The sequence below is a fragment of the Artibeus jamaicensis genome, unplaced genomic scaffold (assembly GCF_021234435.1).
Source record: "Artibeus jamaicensis isolate MK-2021 breed Jamaican fruit bat unplaced genomic scaffold, CSHL_Jam_final contig_354, whole genome shotgun sequence".
Taxonomy (NCBI): Eukaryota; Metazoa; Chordata; class Mammalia; order Chiroptera; family Phyllostomidae; genus Artibeus; species Artibeus jamaicensis.
The window spans coordinates 4,144,579-4,164,733 of record NW_026521803.1 but is presented as its reverse complement, the minus strand read 5'-3'; the positions used below and the strand labels follow the sequence as shown (position 1 = coordinate 4,164,733).

Here is a 20,155-nt window from a genome sequence, read left to right as displayed (position 1 = left end):
GGCTGAACGGTTCATTGTTGTCGGACTTCCTTACAGTTCAATTTTCCGTGTTTTGGTTGCATTTGTGTTACTAAAACTTTGTTGTCTTTAAACTTGGTTGTGCAAGGAGGCATAGTGTTTCCACCTACACCTCCATCTTGGCCGGAAGTCTACCTGTAGAATTTTACGCAAGGGACAATATGCCTTTATCTTGTTTGAATCATTGTTACATTGGGTTTTTATTTCTCGGAGCCAAAGCTATTCCTAACAAATACATATTTTTCAATAATATTTCTGAGTTGTGAATATGCTGCAGGACAGGATGTTTCTCTTCTTTTCCAAGGAAAAGAAACCTTTGGCCCTCCTCTTTCTACCTTGCTCACAGATTACAGAGATGTGTCAATATTAGCAAGAGAATGGTTTGCTTGTCTTATGGACCAAATGTGAAAGACCTAGGCCCAGTAGGGAGTTATGGCTGCCCTGGCACCATGGAGCCTGAGACAATGCCCAGTATCCAGGGATCCTGCAAGAGGAGGGCCATGGGTTACTTCATAATTCCTGAAGGACAAACTAAATGTCTATCATAATGGAGTGGTTATTAATCACTATTTACCACTTGTCAATTTCTGTGTTAATTAGTGTGAGGGACCCACAAGACTCACCTTACAAATAGCAGGAAATACACACAAATAGGGAATAATTTCATTCTAACATGTAAATATAATACATATTATAAATGAAATAGGGGTTCAAAGAAGAAATATTTACATGGCCTGGGTGGAAAAGTTAAAGATGACTTCATGGAACAGAGGAGTAGCATAGAACAATTAGGATTTGGCTAGGCAACATGGAGGAAAAAGTGATTTCAGAGGCTGAAAAATGATGAGCCGAGCTTATGGAACAGGGTGATGAGCCAAAGTCTCAAGTTTTTGAGCAGAGGAATAACAAAAAAGCACATTCTAGAATACTGGTCTGGTTGTGTGCACCAAGATGGGAAGAAGATGCTTTTCTTCCTTGTCATAACATAGGTCCTGGCTATTGAGGAGGCCGAATCTATGTTTGCTGAGAGAATAAATGAATAAATAAATGTCTTATTTATAATAAATATAATTGTCGTCTCTTTTTCATAACAATGGAGATATAATATGTGACATGGTTCTCCCTTCTACTTCCCTTTTTTTATTGATGTTCTCTGTTTTTGTACATTCAGACTCATCGCCCACCTTTCTCTCCTCCTTTCCTTCCTTGATCTGTTTGGAGTCTAAGGTAGAATCACAGGAAATGGAATAGAAGGCAGCACAGCACTGGGAATCCCACCGATTCCTGTGTCCAGCAAGATGGACAGTGGTCACTGTGATCACCATGTGTCATTTGCTCCTCACAATGTTCCCACTCTGACCCCAGAAAGATAAAAGAATTATTTTTGCCAAGCTTTACAATACAGAATGTCTCCTAGCTCTAGCTGCATTAACTACATTTTCCAAAATGGAATAATTTAGTTATCAGAAAAACTAAATAGTGTCAGAAAAAGAATGTTGTACCTTCTTGTCTATTCATGGGCATCCTCATTTTCTGACAAGAATAATTTCTTTTTTACAATCAAGTAACTCATCTTGAGTCAACTACTACTTTATGATAGATGAATATGTCAGAATACATATTATAAATGAAAAGCTTTATATGTTAAAGCTAATAAAGTCCTTTGGTAGAATTTTAAGGTTGGTTGATATATATATTTTATACAACTAGGAAATACAGTCAAGTTGGATATTTTCTTTGATGATTAAATATACTCATATTTGGTTTTACTTTCATACAAATTTAGTAAAGCCACAGACAGGACCCCCCAAAGAATCACTCATAGTCTCACTCTGTACAGTTGTTAACAGTTTCATACATGAACCCTTTATCTTTTCCCCTGCATTTATTTACGTGACTTTACATTTTTAAAAAAGAAATGCACTTTCTTCTTCAATTAAGCAATATATCAAATTAGTCAATATTGCTGCAGAGCATTACCACAGATTGCTACAGTTTTCTAAACTAATCTCTTATATTTTAGCATTACACTTATTTTTCATGTTTTGATATTGTAAATGATATCATGATGAATAGCTTTATTTAAATGTCTTAGTATGTCACCTCTATTTCCTTATGATAAATTGTTTAATGCAGATTTTCTGTGTCTAGGAGTAAACATTTAAAATATTTTCAATCCATATTTCTGCTTTCTATTCCCTTTTAGAAAACGTTTATGCTCTAACTTTAGGGAAACAATATGCTAGGCCTAGCTAAATTGTGAAGCTCAAACCTTCTCTTTCACATGCTTTATATGTCTGCTCTTTCCCACATCTAAACCTGTTCTCTGGAAATACCTCTGTCCCTTGGAATCCTGAGGGAATTGGTTCCAGGAACCCCCACTCCTTCCCGTGGGTACTCAAGTACCTGGATGTTCAAGTCCCTTTATAAAATGGTAGAATATTTACAACCTACGCACATCCTCATCTCAACCTTTTTGCCAGCTATAGACACCATGGTCCACCTCTGCAATCACTTCCTTGCAAACTTCCCTTAACTCTGTTTCTCCATTCTTTCTCCATTTATTCACCAGGCAATGCCCCAGTTCTCCATCATAACTACACTTGTGCAACTGAATATTGAAGAGAGTTACACAACTGTGCTGATGAGTCTCATCTGAAGTTCACGACATGGATTTCAAATGGACCCTAGACACTTCCTGAAAACTGTACTACATTTTCTGCTCTCTGATATACAAGGTCTGTCCAGAAAAAGTCCAGTCACTGTTAACATCACCAGAATGGTTTGCATGACATCGATGTAACCTGGCACCCAAAGAGAGTGGACTGGAATGTGCATATGTGAACAACGATGACTTCATTGTACTAGTCAGTAAGGGTAGTAGACACCGTTGAGTGAGCATGTGTATGTGGCCATCACATTCAACATGACTGAGTAAGTAGAGCAATGAATCTGCTTCAAATTTTGCATTAAGCTTGAACATTCCTCTTTGGAAACTATTCAGATGATTCAGAAGGATTTCAGGGATGGTGCAAGGAGTGCAGCACAAATACAAATGAGACAGATGCTTCAAAGATGGTTGAGAATCTTTTGAAACTGATCCATGTTCTGGAAAGCCTACAATAAGCAGAACACCTGAGAATGTTGAATGTGTACAGGCTGCAGTCAACAAAGATTGGTGACTGACAGTGCAAGAGCTAGAAGCTAATCTGGGGATTCAAAAACTACTGTGTCCAAGATTTTGATGCAGGATCTTGGCATGAAATGTGTTGTGGCAAAGTTCATTCCATGGCTTCTGCTACTAGAGCTGAAGGAATATTGTGTTGTAGTTGCTAAAGACTTGAGTCAAACTGCTACCAATGAACCGGATTTTCTCAAAAAGGACATAACTGGAGATGAATTGTGGCTGTACAGCTATGATCTAGAAGTGAAGTACCAGTCATTGTAATACAAGTTGCCTGGTTCTCCATGTCCAAAGAAGGCATGGTAAAGTCGCAGAAAGATCAAGACCATGTTAACTCTGTTATTAGATTGGGAAGGTGTTGTCCATCACCAGTATGCCCCTCCAGGCCAAATGATTAATAGGGAATACTACCTCAATATTCTTTATTGGTTGAGAGATGCAATACGAAGAAAACACCCACAACTACGGGCAACCGGTGATTGGCGGCTTCATCACAGCAACCTGCCAGCTCATTTGTCATGTCTCATGCAGAGTTTTTTTGCAAAATGTCAAATCACCCAGATGACTCAGCCCTGCAACAGCCTAAATTTGGCACCCTGTGACTTCTGGCTTTTCCTGAAAATCACCTTTGAAAGGGAAGAGATTTCAGATCATTGATGAAATTCAGGAAAATATGATGGGGCAGCTGATGGCAATTCCAACAGAGGATTTTGCAGAGTGTTTTGCAGAGTGGAAGAGATGCTGGGAGAACGGTGTGAGATCCCAAGGTGCTTACTTTGAAGGGGGCTGAGGTGTCACTGTCCTATGTACAATGTTGCTTGTATCTTATATCTTCTTATAAATATCCCTATTTTTCATAGTACATGGCTGGATACCTTCTGAGAAGACCTCTGCATTTATATCATAACTTTTTTATTTAAAAAAAATTTATTTTAGGTCCTGGCTGGTGTAGTTCAGTGGATTGAGCTTGGGCCTGCGAAGCAAAGGGTCACTGGTTCGATTCCCAGTCAGGACACATGCCTGGGTTGCAGGCCAGGACCCCAGTAGGGAACACATGAGAGGCAACCACACATTGGTGTTTTTCTCCCACTCTTTCTCCTTCCCTTCCCCCCTCTCTCAAAATAAATAAATAAAATATTTAAAAAATAATAAAAATTTTTATTTTAGAATTTATTTATTTTTAGAGTGAGGAGAGGGGAGGGAGAAAGAGAAAGAGAGAGAGAGAGAGAGAGAAATATTGATGTCTGAGAGCTACACTGATAGGTTTTCTCTCACATGCCCCCAGCTGGGGACCTGGCCATAACCCAGGCTTGGGCCCTGACTGGGAATTGAACTAGTGATCCTTTGCTTTGCAGGCCCACGCTTAAACCACTGTGCCAAACCAGCCAGGGCTCCCTTCAGTCTTAAAATAGCTAAAACCCACCTGCCCATCAAAGCTCATAAAATTCTTCTACTTCTTCCAGCCTTTCCTGAATCCTGTATTTCACCTTACTCTTCACCTTTCCCTCACTGTAGAGCAAAGTATTGCACCCCACCTCTGAGCGAAGATAATAGCATGTTGTCTGTATTTTCCTTATGAACTTGTTGCTTGTGTTATGGCCCATCATATTCCCATCATTGCATCCGTTAGATGTGGCACTCTGAGGGAAAATCTCCATCTCATTCATCTTTGTATCTTCACAATCTTTGCTAAATAAATGTTTGTTGAAAGAATAAATGTACGATAACAAAAACAGCCAAACTCGCCTGTATTTCCCATCTGAAGTCAAGTGTTGAGAAGATACAAAAAAATCTCTGATCAATCATTGACTCATTTGAAAACATTACATGCTTAGCAAAATTTTGCCAGCTACTCAAGAAGAGCACTTTGAAAGCTTTAGTGGAACAGGCATGAAATGCCTTTATACAGGCAGGTGGATACTTTCAGTAAAAGAGAAAGTCATTCTGTAACCATGTGAAATTCTCAATGATTCATATAAGAGGCTCACAGCAGAGGTGAATTGGGTTAGAATTTTTTTCCCAGGGACTTGCTTAATTTCCACATAAAATACTTTCAAGACTAGAGAAGTAAACACTTTCTGATTTTTTTCCCATTTAATTTTAAAGGGAGTTCCCAGAGTTTGACTCTTATTTTGAATGCTGTCTTTGTAACAAACGTTCTGAGTTGACAAAGAACACATGGCATTTCTGTAACTGTGGCTACCATGGAAATGAGGAGCGTTCCAAATGCTTTACTATTTTCAGGTCCTTACGTAATTTTTTTTGAGAGCTCAATTCCTCTAATCTTTATCATGTGTGTATCTCTATAATATACAACTAAATACAATATAATATGATATAATACAGTAATAATATACAACTATATATCTATAACATACCACTGTAACAAACATTTGCAGTAATGTGTGTTCGAGTTTTTTTAAACATTTAATCTCTTGACTTATTTTGCTCTAAATTACTTATCAACAAAGGTCTGAACATTTACTGAATATCCTCACCCTTTATTTTACTTTCGTATTATTAAAGAAGAGTGGAAAAGGGACACAGTAGCTCTATTTCTGTGCCATTGACTCAGATTCTAGCAGAACTAGGGACATCAAAGTGTCTCTGTTTTGTAAGATAGAGTGATGTTAGCATGACCATATTTTAAAACACAAATAAAAAAAATTTTACTATTCTAGCTAAAATGGCTTATTATATTTTTACTTAAAGTTTTTCTGTTTCTTTTTTGGTTTATATTTTTAAGCCAATGACCTTCTTTAACACAGCATTAGAAGTACAGAGCAATTCTGTGAAATGTCAACAACTCTAAAGTAGCCTAGATAATGCAATATAAAATGGAGGAAAAGACCAATTAAAAATCTTTACAGAAAATAGTCTAATTCTTTATAGATAAACAGTTTATGCATTAAAACCAATAATTATTCTCTTCCCTTCTTCCTTTTCTCCCCTCACCTCCCTTTCAGGCACCAACACACTGAGCAACTCTCATCTTGCCTCGCTCCTTGTCCATTGAAATGGAAAAAAACAATTCTGTCCCCAGTTTGGTTCCATGACTTCTGGGAATGCCTGTCCAGAGGTCAAAGATTCCTGTGACTTTCCATTTAGACCAGACACAAATGCTGCCGGAAGGCAGAATTTTAGAGGGTGCTCTACCGTTGTGGGTCAGCCTTTTGTGCTGAGGGGCCTGACCCAGGCCTGTCGATGTTTGTTGGATGAACAAATGAGTAGAAAAAATGATATATTGTATTTTTATAAGGTATAGGTGATTGCCTTCTATTTCAGTTTTGAGGTGAAAACAAGAACATTTTTTAAAATTTTTCATTATTTCTTCATCTTTACATCAGTATTGCTCAAACTTTCTCCTGAGAGGAAGATTTCAGATTTCTCAATTCTGTCTCAGTAATGAGTTGTTCTCTTCTTTTTCTGCACAGTTTTTTTTCCCCAGTGAAACAAAAAGCTCCTCTTGGCAATGTGGTTTCTGGTTTTGGATGTGTGAGCAAGAGACACTTCTCATATGACATTCTGGTGAAAGGGGACTAGACCGTGGGGGAAGCTCATGAACTGGATGCCTGTACTGACCTAAGTCTGAGAGCCAAGAGGGTTCTGAGGCCTGGTTAGAACTTTACTGGTGGGAAAATTAACCTGTGAAGAACAGAAGGGAATAGGGGGGAGGTTGTTAATATGTGTGCTGCATTTGGCACCGACATCTTGGAGAGGCTTTCTACAGGCAGCTACTGGCTGAGTATGTGGGCATACTCAGTAGGGAGGTATGTTCAGATAACTAAGCTCAACCTGGGAGGTCAAAATAAAGTCTACATAGCAAAACACTCCTATTCTGGTGGTCTCTGCAGAAAGTTTTCTCTTTGACCAGTCCTAGCAATGTGGCTTCAGTGGTGGCATCTTCGCTCTGATTTATAACCATCTTGTGGCAAGTGGCATAGGTGGCTTTCATGTGCTATCATGGGCAATAGTAATTCTTCAGGTGGAAGGCCTGCCCCTGTGGGTTATACTTCTTGCTCTTTTTAAACTAGAGAGGGGAGGAAAGGGGGACCAAGAAACTCAAGACCAGGGAGGGGAACACTCCTTTCATTATTTATTCAAGGCAGGGTGTATTTTGTTTCCAACATGTTTTAAATAAAACTGACTTGCATGTTGTTCTCGCTCCTTTTCAAAATGAAGACATTTATCCTTAAATGGAGAAGTACTATCTCTCGGTATCCGCAGCATGTATGTGAGCTTTGTGACAAGTACTGTCTTCTTATCTCTGCTGGACACTAGTCTACAATAAAGTGTGTTAAAAATATAGTATGAAAGTCACTTAGATCTTAATAATAACTATGAGTTAGGTAATTTTGGAAATTTTATGTAAATTTTAGAGACTAAGATGATAATAGACATATACCAATTAATTTTTTGGCAGTGTTTAAATCATCTAAGACTTTTATTAAACAACTTTATATAGCCTTGAGGTAAAGGTCAAAATGTGAATATCTAAAAACAGGACAAGGTGGTCATTGTGTATTAAGCTTGTAACTTTCCATAAAAATATGTGAATTTTATCTAAATGTCTTTCTGTGGATAAGCAAAGCAGGATGACAGAGTAGTACACAACAAACACTTGAAACTCTCTCAGTGGAACTATTAATCTATAAATCATGTTTTCAGTTGATAGCAGTGGATACTTAGAAGTAATCAGAACATACAGTTTGTGCTAATAACAACACAATGTTAGTTGGCACCAGAAAAACAATGTAGTACTTGGAAGTATTCCAGTGACTGCCAAAGCAGTAAAAAAAATTCCTGATTGTATGCCTGAGAGAACAGGATTTTAATTCCTCTATTGTAAATGATTTGCTGCCCTAAGATAGATTTGTTAATGCATCACAGTTTGTTTTTAATATACAGTATAAGATTTGAGTTTCCACTATTTTAACTCACAATTTTTCTTTTATTTTATCTAATAATTCGATCCAACTAATCACTTAAACATCATGCTGTTTTGCTTTCTGGTTTTCCATCTCATATTGCATCCTGTTCTTATAGCTGGAGCTCTTTGTAGCTGCTATCTTTTGAAAACAGTAAGTTCTTACCACCTCTCCTCCTGTCTCTGGGCTGCTCCCCTTTCAGAAGACACAAACATCCACCCAGCTGCTCAAACCTACAGCTAGTCAGTGAATCCTTCTGAGCAATTCCCTCTCTTCCAACCCCTGTCCAATCCACAGCCAAGTCCTGCCCATTTAACTCCTACATGTCTCTCTGATATGTGCATCCTCATCTTTTTGGCCACCACTTTCGCAGAGATGCTGTAAGACCCTCCTGAGTGGTTCAGCACTGAGTAGGGTTGGACTTACTGTGACTAGAGGGATGGAGGATGGCATATGCTATCAGTGGTGGGGCCTGCATCTACTTCCACACAGCACCTGTGATGGACACTAAAGCCTGAGAGCCCTAGCGCTGGCCAAGGCTGGTGTGGAGGGAATGCATGCTCCGGGGCTGGGGCTGGGCCAGACTGCCTCTGGCAGAGGGGTCTCAGGAGCAAGAAGAAGACTTTAAAAATGAAAAGAATGTACTTAATATTTGAACACATGTTTCCAAGTTCTGCTATTTTCATTCATTGTTGATCTAAATTTCCATCTCATACCATTTGCCTTCCACCTGAAGAACTTCCTTTAACTTTTTTTTGCAGTGCAAATCTGCTATAGTAGATTGCTCAGCTTTAGTTTATCAGATAAAGTCTTTAGTTTGCCTGAACTTTTGAATACTGTCATCAGTAAAGAGGCTTTTTGTTTTTCGTTTGGCACTTTAAAGGCCTTGCTTGTTCCGTGGTCCTCTGGCTTCTACAGTTTCTCATGAGAAGACTGTGTCATTCCCCGTTTTGTTCCTCTAGAGCAGGGGTGTCAAACTCATTTTCACCAGGGGCCACAGCAGCCTCACAGTTGCCTTCAAAGGGCTGAGTGTAATGTGAGGACTGTATAAATGTAACGACTCCTTAACAGGTAAGTGAGAGCTCAGCACTGCTGCCAGGTAGAAACAAGGTGCCAGATAAAACAAGGTGGAGGGTTGCATTCGGCCCACGAGCCTTGTGTCTGCCACCCGTATTCTACATAATGTCTTTTTTTTCTCTGGCTGCTTTTAAGATTTTTCTCTTTATGAATGTTTTTAAGCAAATTCATTATGACATGCCTTGGTATTCTTGCATATCTCTACTTAATATAGCCAGTCTTTCCTCAGGCTTCTTAAGAATATAGAATATAGTTATATCAGGTACTTTAAGGACCATGCCTGCTAATTCCATCATCTCTGTCATTTTTGGGTTTGTTTTCATTAATGCACTTTTTTCCCCAAGTATCCATTATTCTATTAAATTACAGAAATCTTCTCACTGAACAGGTTAATGATCATAAAACTATAGCAATGGCATTTCAAATTACATAGTTATAAGCCACCATCAACAAATACTAATATACACATAGGTCATCATATTACAGGAGATATGTAAGCATCTTTTTTGAAATTATGCTTACATTTGCTATTAGGATTATAGTGTTAAAATGACTAAAAATTACTTGGAATTTTTATTATCTGCTCAAAGAAGAAGATTAAATTAATAACTGATTATTCTTGATACATCCATAATATTTGTGTATAGAATAATTTTTCCCAATTTTATTGAGATAGAAGTGACATATGACATTGTATTAGCTTTAGGTGTACAACATAATGGTTCGATATATGTATATACTGTGTGAAATGATTACCTTAATAAGTTTAGTTAATCCTGTCACATAGTTATATTTTTTCCTTGTGATGAGAACTTTTAAGATCTCCCTTAGAAACTTTCAAATATATAATACAGTATTATTAACTATAGTCACCATGCTGTACATTACAACCCCAGGACTTATCTTTAATTTACTTTTCTTTTGGTGATTGGTCATGTTTTCTTGCATGTTTGTACACCTGCTGATTTTTGATTGGATGCCAGCTATTGTGAATTTCACGCTGTTCAGAAATGTGTTCATTTGAAATGCATTGCACTTTGTTCTGACACACCATCGGATATTTGATCCTTTTGAGGCTTGCTTTTAAGTTTCGACAGAGTATTGGAGCAGCTTTTAGTTTAGGATGAATGTACCTCCACTACCAACATGAAACACCTCTGAGCACTCTACCCGATGCTCTGTGTATTACAAGGTCTTTTCATTCCAGCTGATGGAAAGGAGAACTTCTTCCAACCCCTGTGAGAAGTAGTAAGCTCCTGGTCTACTACTTCTCAGCAGCTCTTCCTCACCACTCACAAAGCAGCTCAGCCAGAGACCCACCTGTGGGGGTCCAGTGCTCCTTCTCTGTTCAACTACCTTCTCTCTAATATTCTTTCCCATAAATTCTAGCTACTTCAGCCTCCTTGAACTTCAGACTGACAGGTTCTATTTGGGTTCCCACTGGCTATAGCCTGAGCAGTGTGTCCCAGCAATAAGTTAGAGTGAACACAGTCTCTCATTACTGTTTCCCTTCCTCCAGGTCACAGACCTGCTGATGCCCCAGATTTTTTCCCATATATTTTGCCTGTTTTTCTCGTTGTTTATGGTGAGAGCACACTTTCCATAACAGTAATCCTTTGTGAGCAGACACAGAAGCCCTTTGTAGTATAGTTTTACACTTGCTTCTCTGGGGCCCCATATATTAGCCATTTTTATGGGAACTCTTGCCTTGGAGTTCCTATACCATGTGGTACTATAAATTTGGACCTCACAAGTATTCAGTACTGGTGTGAGGAATTGTTAACTTTCTTTTTCTACTTAGAACCAGATGACAAACTTCCATATAGCTTCTCCATGTCAGTCGGTGATATTTTTATTATTTGCATTTTTTAAAGCTAGTCTACCCTTTGTGAGTACCAGCTTTGTGCAGACACCTTGGTGTGAAGCTTCCATTTTGAACAGTGAGCTATGTCTCTTGTTCTGGTATGGGTATTAAAACTCTAGTCCCAGGACCCAGGGGCTGTAGCTGGGTAATGTTATTATTTTTGATTGTGGCATCTCTGCATATTTGATTTTTATGTACTTATAATGGTTTCATAAACTTTATTCTAGTAATAGCTCAGCTTTATGATTCTAACTTAAAGTGTTTAATGATTGTGACTTTTGTCGAGGTCTTACTAAGTCTGTATACAAATAGGTACATTTAAAAGAACTCAAAAATTTTCATATTTATGTACTTAATTTTATAGGTTATTAAAGTTATTTAAGTTCTTACAAAGTTTTTGTTTGGTAAGTCAGACAATAGTAGTATTTAAAATGGAAAGCAAATATATTAATTACTAAATACAGTTTAACAAGTTTAATGAAATTTAGTTATACTATAAAGTACCCTTACAATAATTGTTTTCAATAGCTAGATTTTTAAATGGGAAAAATGAGTTTTTAAAGCTAAACTTCAATAATTTAGGAATATCTAGATTTTTAATTTATTACTTTAATATATTGAATATCAGTTTTATAAAACTAAACTCTGAGGAGTCTTTCCTATGCTTCCATATGATGCTCTGCATACCAATAAATCACATTTAGCAGTTCACAGATTCTCATAAGTTAAAAGGATCTTCAGCTTCATTAAACTGATAAATATATAGTTTCAGTTCTTTTTCCCTGTAGAAACAGCAGAATTTTACCTAAGCCATCAAATCTGAGCTGATTTAGTTTGGTTATTATACTGGCAGAAATCATTCTTATAACCATTTGAGTAGTCTCAGCTTATAGAACTATGAATATGAAAACTATTTTCCTTCCTCACTGCCACTGAGCTCCACCAAGTCTGTGCTGGACGGCAAGGATCTTAATGATAACCCACTTTGATTTCCTAAACTCTCAAACAGTTTCAGAGTTCAGAACACATGGTTCTAAAATTGTGTTTTCATTGGATCCAAATCCTGTTTCCTCCTCGATTTGGGCTCCAGTAGCATGGAATTGAGGGGTGGGTAGTATATGACTCCCTCCCTCCCTTCTCCCAACACTGGGACTCTGTTGTTGGTCTCATGAGAGGTGCATTCCGGTTCTGTGTAGAGTCTTAGGCCTCTCACCTGCACAGTTCCTTAACTCACAGATCCGCCCCTGTTTCACCCTTTCTCCTCTCTTCAGCTCCCCTGCTTGTGTCCATCTCTTTTTTGGGTCCACTTGTCAGAGGGAGTCCTCTTGCCAAGAGTGGGGCGAACTTTAGACTGCTTAAGGTCAGCCACTCTTGATAGGGTCCCCGTGACCTTCAGGGATCTCATCAATTTGCCATGCCTGTGAGTGGAAGAACAGCATCTTGCTCCTGCCTAGTGTTCAATGTCATGGCAACAGCATGGGGCACTTGGCTGGACAAGGGAATGTCGAGACAGTCAGATAAGACATAATTTCCAGCCCAAACTTTGAAAAGGAGAGGATGAGTAGGTGCCCCTCCAAACTGTAGAAGGGAGTCTGTTGTCCTGTTCCTGACCCTTGGCAGAAAGGAGGAGGGGAGACCACCTTTCACCATCACTATTTTTCTCCAGTAACGCGTGAGTGATTGTGTGTGTGTGGTAGTGGTGGTTGGGAGTACAGGTGGAGGAAGAACCACATTCCCTAGAGCAGAATGCTGCCTATAGTCATGTCCTGCAAGGAGGGGCAGGCCCCAGAGCTGGCAGGTCTAAATTTAGAATGAGAGTTGTTTGTTTTCTTAGCTGTGGGACCTTAGGCGCCAGTTCTAACACTAGACACCCACACCCTCTTATCCTTAATTGACGCATTGCATTCAATTACTTTGGGTATCTTAACAATGGAATCAACACTATTGTCCAGTAAGCTAACAGGTGTACAGTGACAGAGCAATTTCACACCTCTGAACTTCAATTGACCTTGGATGACTTATCAGATCCTACTGCTTTAACCCAAAGGAATTTCAATTGGAAGACGAGCTACAAGAAGTGGTGAGAGAGATGCAGCAGAGGCCATCCATCTGAGCAGCCAAAGAACAACAATGAAAGAAATGCTGGCGAGAGAAGAGGAAAGGTGAGGACTATTTATTAATACCGAGGAGGTTCCAAATCAAAAGACCACCAACAGAAATGCACCCCACTCTCTCAACAACACATGAAACATACTGGTTTGCCTAACTAGTCACTGTCTTGATTTGATGCTGGAGCTTAACTGCAATCCATGAAAATTTACTGGTAAAAATTGAGCCAAGTCCAAATTCTGCTCCACGACACATTCGTCTGCTTTCTGATCATCATTCAATGTCCCTCTCTTTTTCTGATCTTTTGCTTAAAACCAGTTCTTACTATCTGTGCTACCAATGATATTTTCTTAACTATTAAAATGTTAGTTGGTGCTGTTTAAAATATGAATAAAAGATTTGACCATGTCCCCCCAGGCCAACAATAATAGGGAGTTGAAAGCACAAAGACTTCCTTACACTTTGCCCAAACTGTTTGCACACTAGCAGCACAAGGCGGACCAGCACAGATTCCCTCAGTGCCCGCGGAGAGGTGCCCGGTCACTTGGACTTAGCGCCTTTCTCAGGCTTTGCAGCAGCCACCCTCGCCTCCTCCTCTGGGATGAACACACTGATGGTGAAGTCGCTTGTCTCTGAGCCGTACTTGTTCTTCACAACCAGCCCGTATTTGCCAGAGTCAGAGGTGGTCACCCCGTTGATAGTGAAGAAGGCTGTCTTGCCTGCTTCAAACCTGAGGCTGCAGTGGTCATCCGAGGCCAGGGACTTCTCATTCTTCAACCAGGAGATCTCCGGAGTCGGGTCACCCCACACGTTGCAAGTGAGATTAAGTGCCTGCAAAACAGGTTTTATGAGAGGAGAGGAGAGGAGAGATACCAGATATAATGTTCCAACTTAAAGAATCCTTTGATGGTATGGCATGACTCAGTGGAGGATAAATATAAACCTCCCAGAGGAGGGTTTGAACTTGGTATGTATACGCACCTGTGTGAGTTACAGTTCGAAATCAAACCTGAGGAGGTTTCTTTAGGGTGCTGGCTTTCTGGCTTTGGGAATACTTCTCATCAAAACCACACTGAGTTTGCTTCCAGTTCCCATCTCCATTTTCTCTTTCGTAAACACATAGATGCTTTTTGCATTAATGTGGCATTTTGGGCGCTGTCTCAGTAGAGAAATCTCATTGCCATTATCACCACCTGCTCCCATTTGCATTTCAGCGGTGCCACAGAGCTCAGCCGCAGAATCCTAACAGCTGTTTCAGATAATGTGGCTAATTTTCAAATCCCATCTCCCTTCTTTTATTTCTCCCCCAAACCCTACCCCATCTGTTGCAGTTGCAAAGGTGCTTTACCAAAATGTATTCCTATTTCCTAATATTTTATTATATTACTGTCTGTGTTGAAACCCTCTTATTTTAAAGATCAGTGTTTACACCTATGGTTTTACTTTACCTAACATTTTGCTGAAAAAATTTTAAGATAATTATAGGTTTATATACAGTTGTAATAAATAATTGAGAGATCCTGTGTACCTTACCCAGTTTTCCCCACTAGTTACATTTTATAAAGCTATAGCATAATATCATAACCAGTATATTGACATTGGTACAGTCCATTGATCTTACATAGATTTTCCTAGTTTTACTGTACTGGTTTGTGTTTGTGTATGCTTACTTCTATTTAATTCCATCACCTGTCTAGGTTCACATTTCCACCACCTCGGTTAAGATACAGGACATTTCTATCGCCACAAAGATCTCCTGTGCCGCCCTTTATAGCCACCCCCTCCTCACTTCCCCAACCTCCCAGCCTCATTCCTAACTCCTGGCAATGACTAATCTATTTTGTTTCCTAAATTTTGTAATTTCAAAAACATTATATAAATAGCATCATACAGTATGTGATCTTTCAGGATTGCCCTTTCCACTGAGTATAATTCCTTGCAGATTCATGCAAGTTATTTCAGGTATCAATAATTTGTCCCTTCTCATCACTGAGTTTTGTGCCACAGTGTGGTCATACCTGTAAAGGTTGGCCTGTTAACAGTTTTGAGTTACTATGAATAAAGCTGCTAGCAACATTTGTGCTTTTATGTGAACATACATTTTAATTTCTCTATGATAAGTGCCCAGGTGTGCAATTATTGGGTTATATGGAAAAGGCATGTTTCATTTAAAAAAAATTGTCACCCTGACTGGTGTGGCTCAGTTGGTTGGAATACTGTCTGTAACCGAAAGGTTGTGGGACTGATTCCTGGTCAGGGCACATGCCTGGGTTGTGGGTTTGATGCCCATTCAGGGCACGTATGGAATGCAACCAGTCAGTGTTTCTCTCTCACATTGATGTTTCTCTCTCTCTCTCTCGCCCCTCCCTTCCTCTCTCTCTAATAGCCATGAAAAAAATGTTCTCAGGTGAGGATAAAAATTTTTTGAAAAAAATCACCAATACGTTTTTCTGAGTGGCTGTACAACTTTGATTCATATTTCCACCAGCAACGTATAAGTGGTTCAGTTTCTCTGCATCCTCACGAGCATTGGTTGTTTTCACTATTTTTTATTTTAGCAATTCGGATAGGTGTGCTATGATTTTTCAGTGTGGCTTAATTTGTATTTCCCTGATGGCCAATAATGTTGAATTTATTTCACATTTTAAATTCAATTCTTGCATTTTTTTGTCCCTAAAATCCAGTAATTATAAGGAAAAGAACTAAGGCTCATGATATACAGAGAAAGTGATATCCTTCTATTCATTCTTCTGAAGAGTCTTATATCATCACTTGTTACCTCTTCTATAAGAGTATCTCCTAAAATTAATTATATAGATTAAGAAATCTGTTTTCTTCCCATGGTTAATTAGCATTTCTCACTGAATTATGCTACATATACATTTCAAAAATATGAGTCAAACCATTGCCATTAAACTTATCTAAGTAGACCAGGTATATGATTTTGGTAACTGTGATTACAGGTTAAAACTTTTAACAAAACCAAACAAAACTAAATACCTTAGATGTCAAGGAAAACTATTATAACCTGTCTCTTAATTCTCACTATGACCCAGTGAGTTTTCAGAATATTTTGAATCTCAGTAGATGAGAATAGAAAATAGAGTTTGAAAACAAAAGCAACCCTGCAGTGGTTGAGCTGAATGGCAACAGTGGTCACATGCTTACCGACGAAGAAACCCAGCTGGATGAATCCCACTCCTCTCTAAAGCTTTTAGATACGCCTTGTTTTATCACCTGAGTTCCAATCAGCCATCATATGTCTTCATTACCATTTTGAAGTGGGGAAAGGCTTTAATCTACTACAAATACCCATATCCCTGTGACTGGTATGTTAACTTTGTTTTAATGAAACAGGTTAAAAATTATGTTCATTGCTTTTCAGAGGTTATTATGGAGCCAGGAAATACTAGTTTATAAGTAATGGAGAGAAATCGGTTTTCAAGTGAAGTAGAGCCTATAGACATTCATGGAGCAGCAGGTTTCCCATCAAAGGTAAGGCAGTTAATAAATAGGACAGCCCATTTTCCACTAGGCGTTAGAGGATGCTTCATTCTTCACTTATATTTATCATGTACTTATGATTGAACACTTTTTTCTCTTCTTGTGATTTTAAAGGTCTCTGGAAAGAGACTAAGTGGTCTACATGTGCCCATATCAGACAAACTTGCATCCTGATGCTTGACCCAAAATATTAATATGATTGGAAAAATGACTGAATTTTTAACCTTGTATTTGGCTATTCTGAAGTCAAGCATAGCAGCCATGGCATGAGGATGATGGGATGTATCTTAAGAAAAAAAAAAACAAACAAAGTTTGAGGCACCAGAACCCATTCCTAGAGCGGAGGAAGCAGGGATAGGAGTGCTCCATGCTCACCTTGCCTTCCTGGATGGTGACCACATCAGGGAGACCGCCCATCACCCGGGCACGATCTGCAAGTACAGGCACTTTTGGTTAATCACTGAAATGTTGAGCATCAGTGATTACCCCGACAAAACCACTCCAGGGAACCAATTTTCCAATTTTATCTCCCTCTCTTTTCAGTTATTTTATACCTGCTTTTAACATGCAAAATTAAAAAATGATCCGGCGATGCTGAATGTTAATCCTTCTTCATACACAGAACTCGTGTGTGCAGCTGCCTCTATCTGTGCCTAAAATGTCAGCTTGAGATTGCTTTGTTGGATCAAGACCTGCTCTATAATTCTCACAGCTATTTTCAGGGCTGGCTGTGTTGCAACTCAGTAGGGCTCAGTGCAAGGAGGCAGAGCAGATCTCTGTGGACAGCTTCCAAGCTCAGCGTGGCCTCTTTTATGGGCTTCCCTATGATTAAAAAAGGTTGCATAATTGGAAGCTTTATGCCAGGGAGATCTGGAGGCTCTTGCAGATGTGGGTTTTCTTTACACAGGTCTTCTGTACAAACCTTCCCTTTCCTGTCTCCTGGTAGTTCTTGGTAGCGCTATGCAAGGCTGCTATCTATGGCCATGAGTATAAAGGCCCCTGGGTGAGGCTACAAAGTGCAGCAAAGGTGCTGAAATCCAGTGCTGACTCCCCACCCAAGCCATGTGCTCTGTGTGTGACTGCTTCAGCCCCAGGGAAGGACACCTTCTCTAGTTCACTCAAAGTCTCCCTTTCTGGCACTAAGTGGCCACCACTGTCTCATTATTCAGGCCTACTTTATTAATGTGTGACTCTAGATCCGTATTTCTACAATTCCCTTCTCCATTGAGTCAGGCTAAAGCTCTGACTAGTGTTGGCTGCATTCTGTTGATTCCACTGCACCTTATAAGCCTGACCTGTCTCCTGTGCCACTTGATGTGTGACATTAAGTGAGTCGCATTGTGAGGCCCACTGTGTGGACCTCAGTCTCGTCTGTAGATGGGAGGGGGTTGCATTAGACCATGTGTGCAGCGTCCATGGGATTCCTCTGAGGGGCCTGAGAGGAGGTCAGTGTTGGGTACTGAGTCAGGGAGCCAATGAAGATAACTCAGCCTTTACGTGTTTCATATATTGAGTCTGTGTGGAAGATTTTGTCTGAATGAAATGTCCTATGGTTTGTAAAAGTTTAAAAACACGAAGCTACAAGAGCTCTAACATCTCTTCCAGCTCTAAACTCCTGTGACCCAGTGATCTTAGCGAAGTGCTCAGGAACTACAGGGAAGGTCGGGTTCCTTGCCCACAAGAGAGTTCAAGAATAGGGAGTGGCTGTCAACTGCTGTGGCCCTGGCTTTGCTTGTGTGCACAGGAGCAGGAGGGACATAGCACCAACAAGAAAAATGCCCTGCTGTTTGGACACTCCCCAACACATCCCTGGTGCAGGCACCTGGGACGCCCCATTCACCACCAGCAGCCACCTCACAAACCCAGGGCCTGAGCAGGGATCCCAAGAGGCAAAGAGCAGAGAGCGGGGAGGACAGCAGTACTCGGCAAAGGTGAAAAGTTCCAACCTGAGTGACCTGGAGCCACCGACGGGCAGACAGACAACTCACTTCCTGCTCGTCCCCCTGGCTCCCTTTCCTTATAGCTGAGGAGAAACTCCATGGTCTTAACCCTCAACAATTTTCAAATTCTGCCTCCCACACTGCAAAAGAACCTGAATTATTATGGCAAATTAGTCTGTGACTTCTGGAATGCTGTAAGATTATCTGAGTGCTTCTCGAAATATCTGTGTGTGAAGCAAACAGATGATAGAACTTAGTAGTGAGCTCCTTTCCGGGTAGACCCGACAGTGTGGTGTGTGTTCACTTGGACCGCGTCCCGTGACACGGAAGGCAGGGAGGCCGTGCTCGGAGTCTTTTCTCCCACAGGGGCCTCTCGGGAACGTGTGGGGTGCTGGCTAGAGGGCCAGTGCCAGTGATTCACCCGATGTCAAGTGTACAAAGACTATTTCTTTTTTTTCTTTAATGTATGTAAATGTTTCTGATATGTTGTGCCTGCTGCAAGTGATTAACAATCTACTGTGTGAGGTGGAGCCCAGAGATTTCCCCACACAGCTGGCTCAGGTTAAGAGCTGGGTGACATTCTTATTCCGTAACCTGAGACCTTCTTTTCATAGACATTCTTACTCAAGAGACTAAATGAAAACATATGTAGAACACCTAAGATTTTTTTTTTAAAAGAAAGAAAAGCACTTTCACTCTCCTCCGTCTCAAGTTATAATAGAGAAATAAAAGTTATATTTTGAAACTATGCCAGGAGTAAACAGGCAGGGGATTTACTTACTTTTCTCGGCAATGGCTGCTTGTCTGTGGTTGGGAGAAACGAACAAACATAGAAACAAAGAAGAGTTTGGTTTTAATGTTATTTCAGAGCAGCTAACCTTGACTGCATTTCACTGCCTCAGGGAGAACTGGCTGTTCAGAGCGCTGGGGAGCACTGCTTTTACTGCCCTCATGGCCCTGAAAGACCCTCTCTGTCACCCAGATGGGGGAGGAGCACACCCCATGGTCCAGGGAAATTAATGCATGCACATGGCATTTGCTAGGAAAAAAGACTTACTTTAATCTCTGGAATTCGGCAAAGGCTTCATCATATGCTTTAAGGGGGAAAAAAGAGAAGTTAGAATTTTCTTACCCAGAGTTGACGACACACAGGGGTTGATTACAATTCACACCTTGAGGCCAATATGACCCCTGCAGGTACAACTAAGCTGACTGGGTAATGTCGAGTCTATGCGTTAATTCTACAACTTGATGGACTTAACAAGCAAATACTTTCTAGGTAGAAAATATGAAATATTGGATTTCAGAAGATCTCGGTTCTGAAAGACCTTCAACCTTTCAAACAAAAGTAAAGAATTAGCTCAGCCAAAGATAAAATGGGAATAACAGTCCATTTCAAATAAAAGTTGGTTGTCTAATAAGCATGGTGAGCTTCAAAAAAAGCCTTTCTCTTATTGAATCATCCCGCGTATCATGGCCTCCTAGCCAGAGAGTTAAATGTTTCTACGTTACATGGTCTGGCCCACGTATT

At 39.9% G+C, this 20,155-nt stretch overlaps 1 protein-coding gene across 3 annotated transcripts in view; it reads right to left on the bottom strand.

The window, feature by feature from the left end:
* Window positions 1–13,229: 13,229 nt before the first annotated feature.
* Window positions 13,230–20,155, bottom strand: part of MYOM1 (myomesin 1) — a 158,284-nt gene continuing 151,358 nt past the window's right edge. For all 3 annotated transcript variants that reach the window (XM_053664247.1, XM_053664246.1, XM_053664248.1), the window contains 4 exons: window positions 19,682–19,718; window positions 19,406–19,428; window positions 17,060–17,115; window positions 13,230–14,011 (listed from right to left, as the gene is read on the bottom strand). In XM_053664247.1, coding sequence (XP_053520222.1) covers window positions 13,721–14,011; window positions 17,060–17,115; window positions 19,406–19,428; window positions 19,682–19,718 — 407 coding nt within the window. In that variant the 3' untranslated portion in view covers window positions 13,230–13,720. The remainder of the gene's footprint in view (window positions 14,012–17,059; window positions 17,116–19,405; window positions 19,429–19,681; window positions 19,719–20,155) is intronic.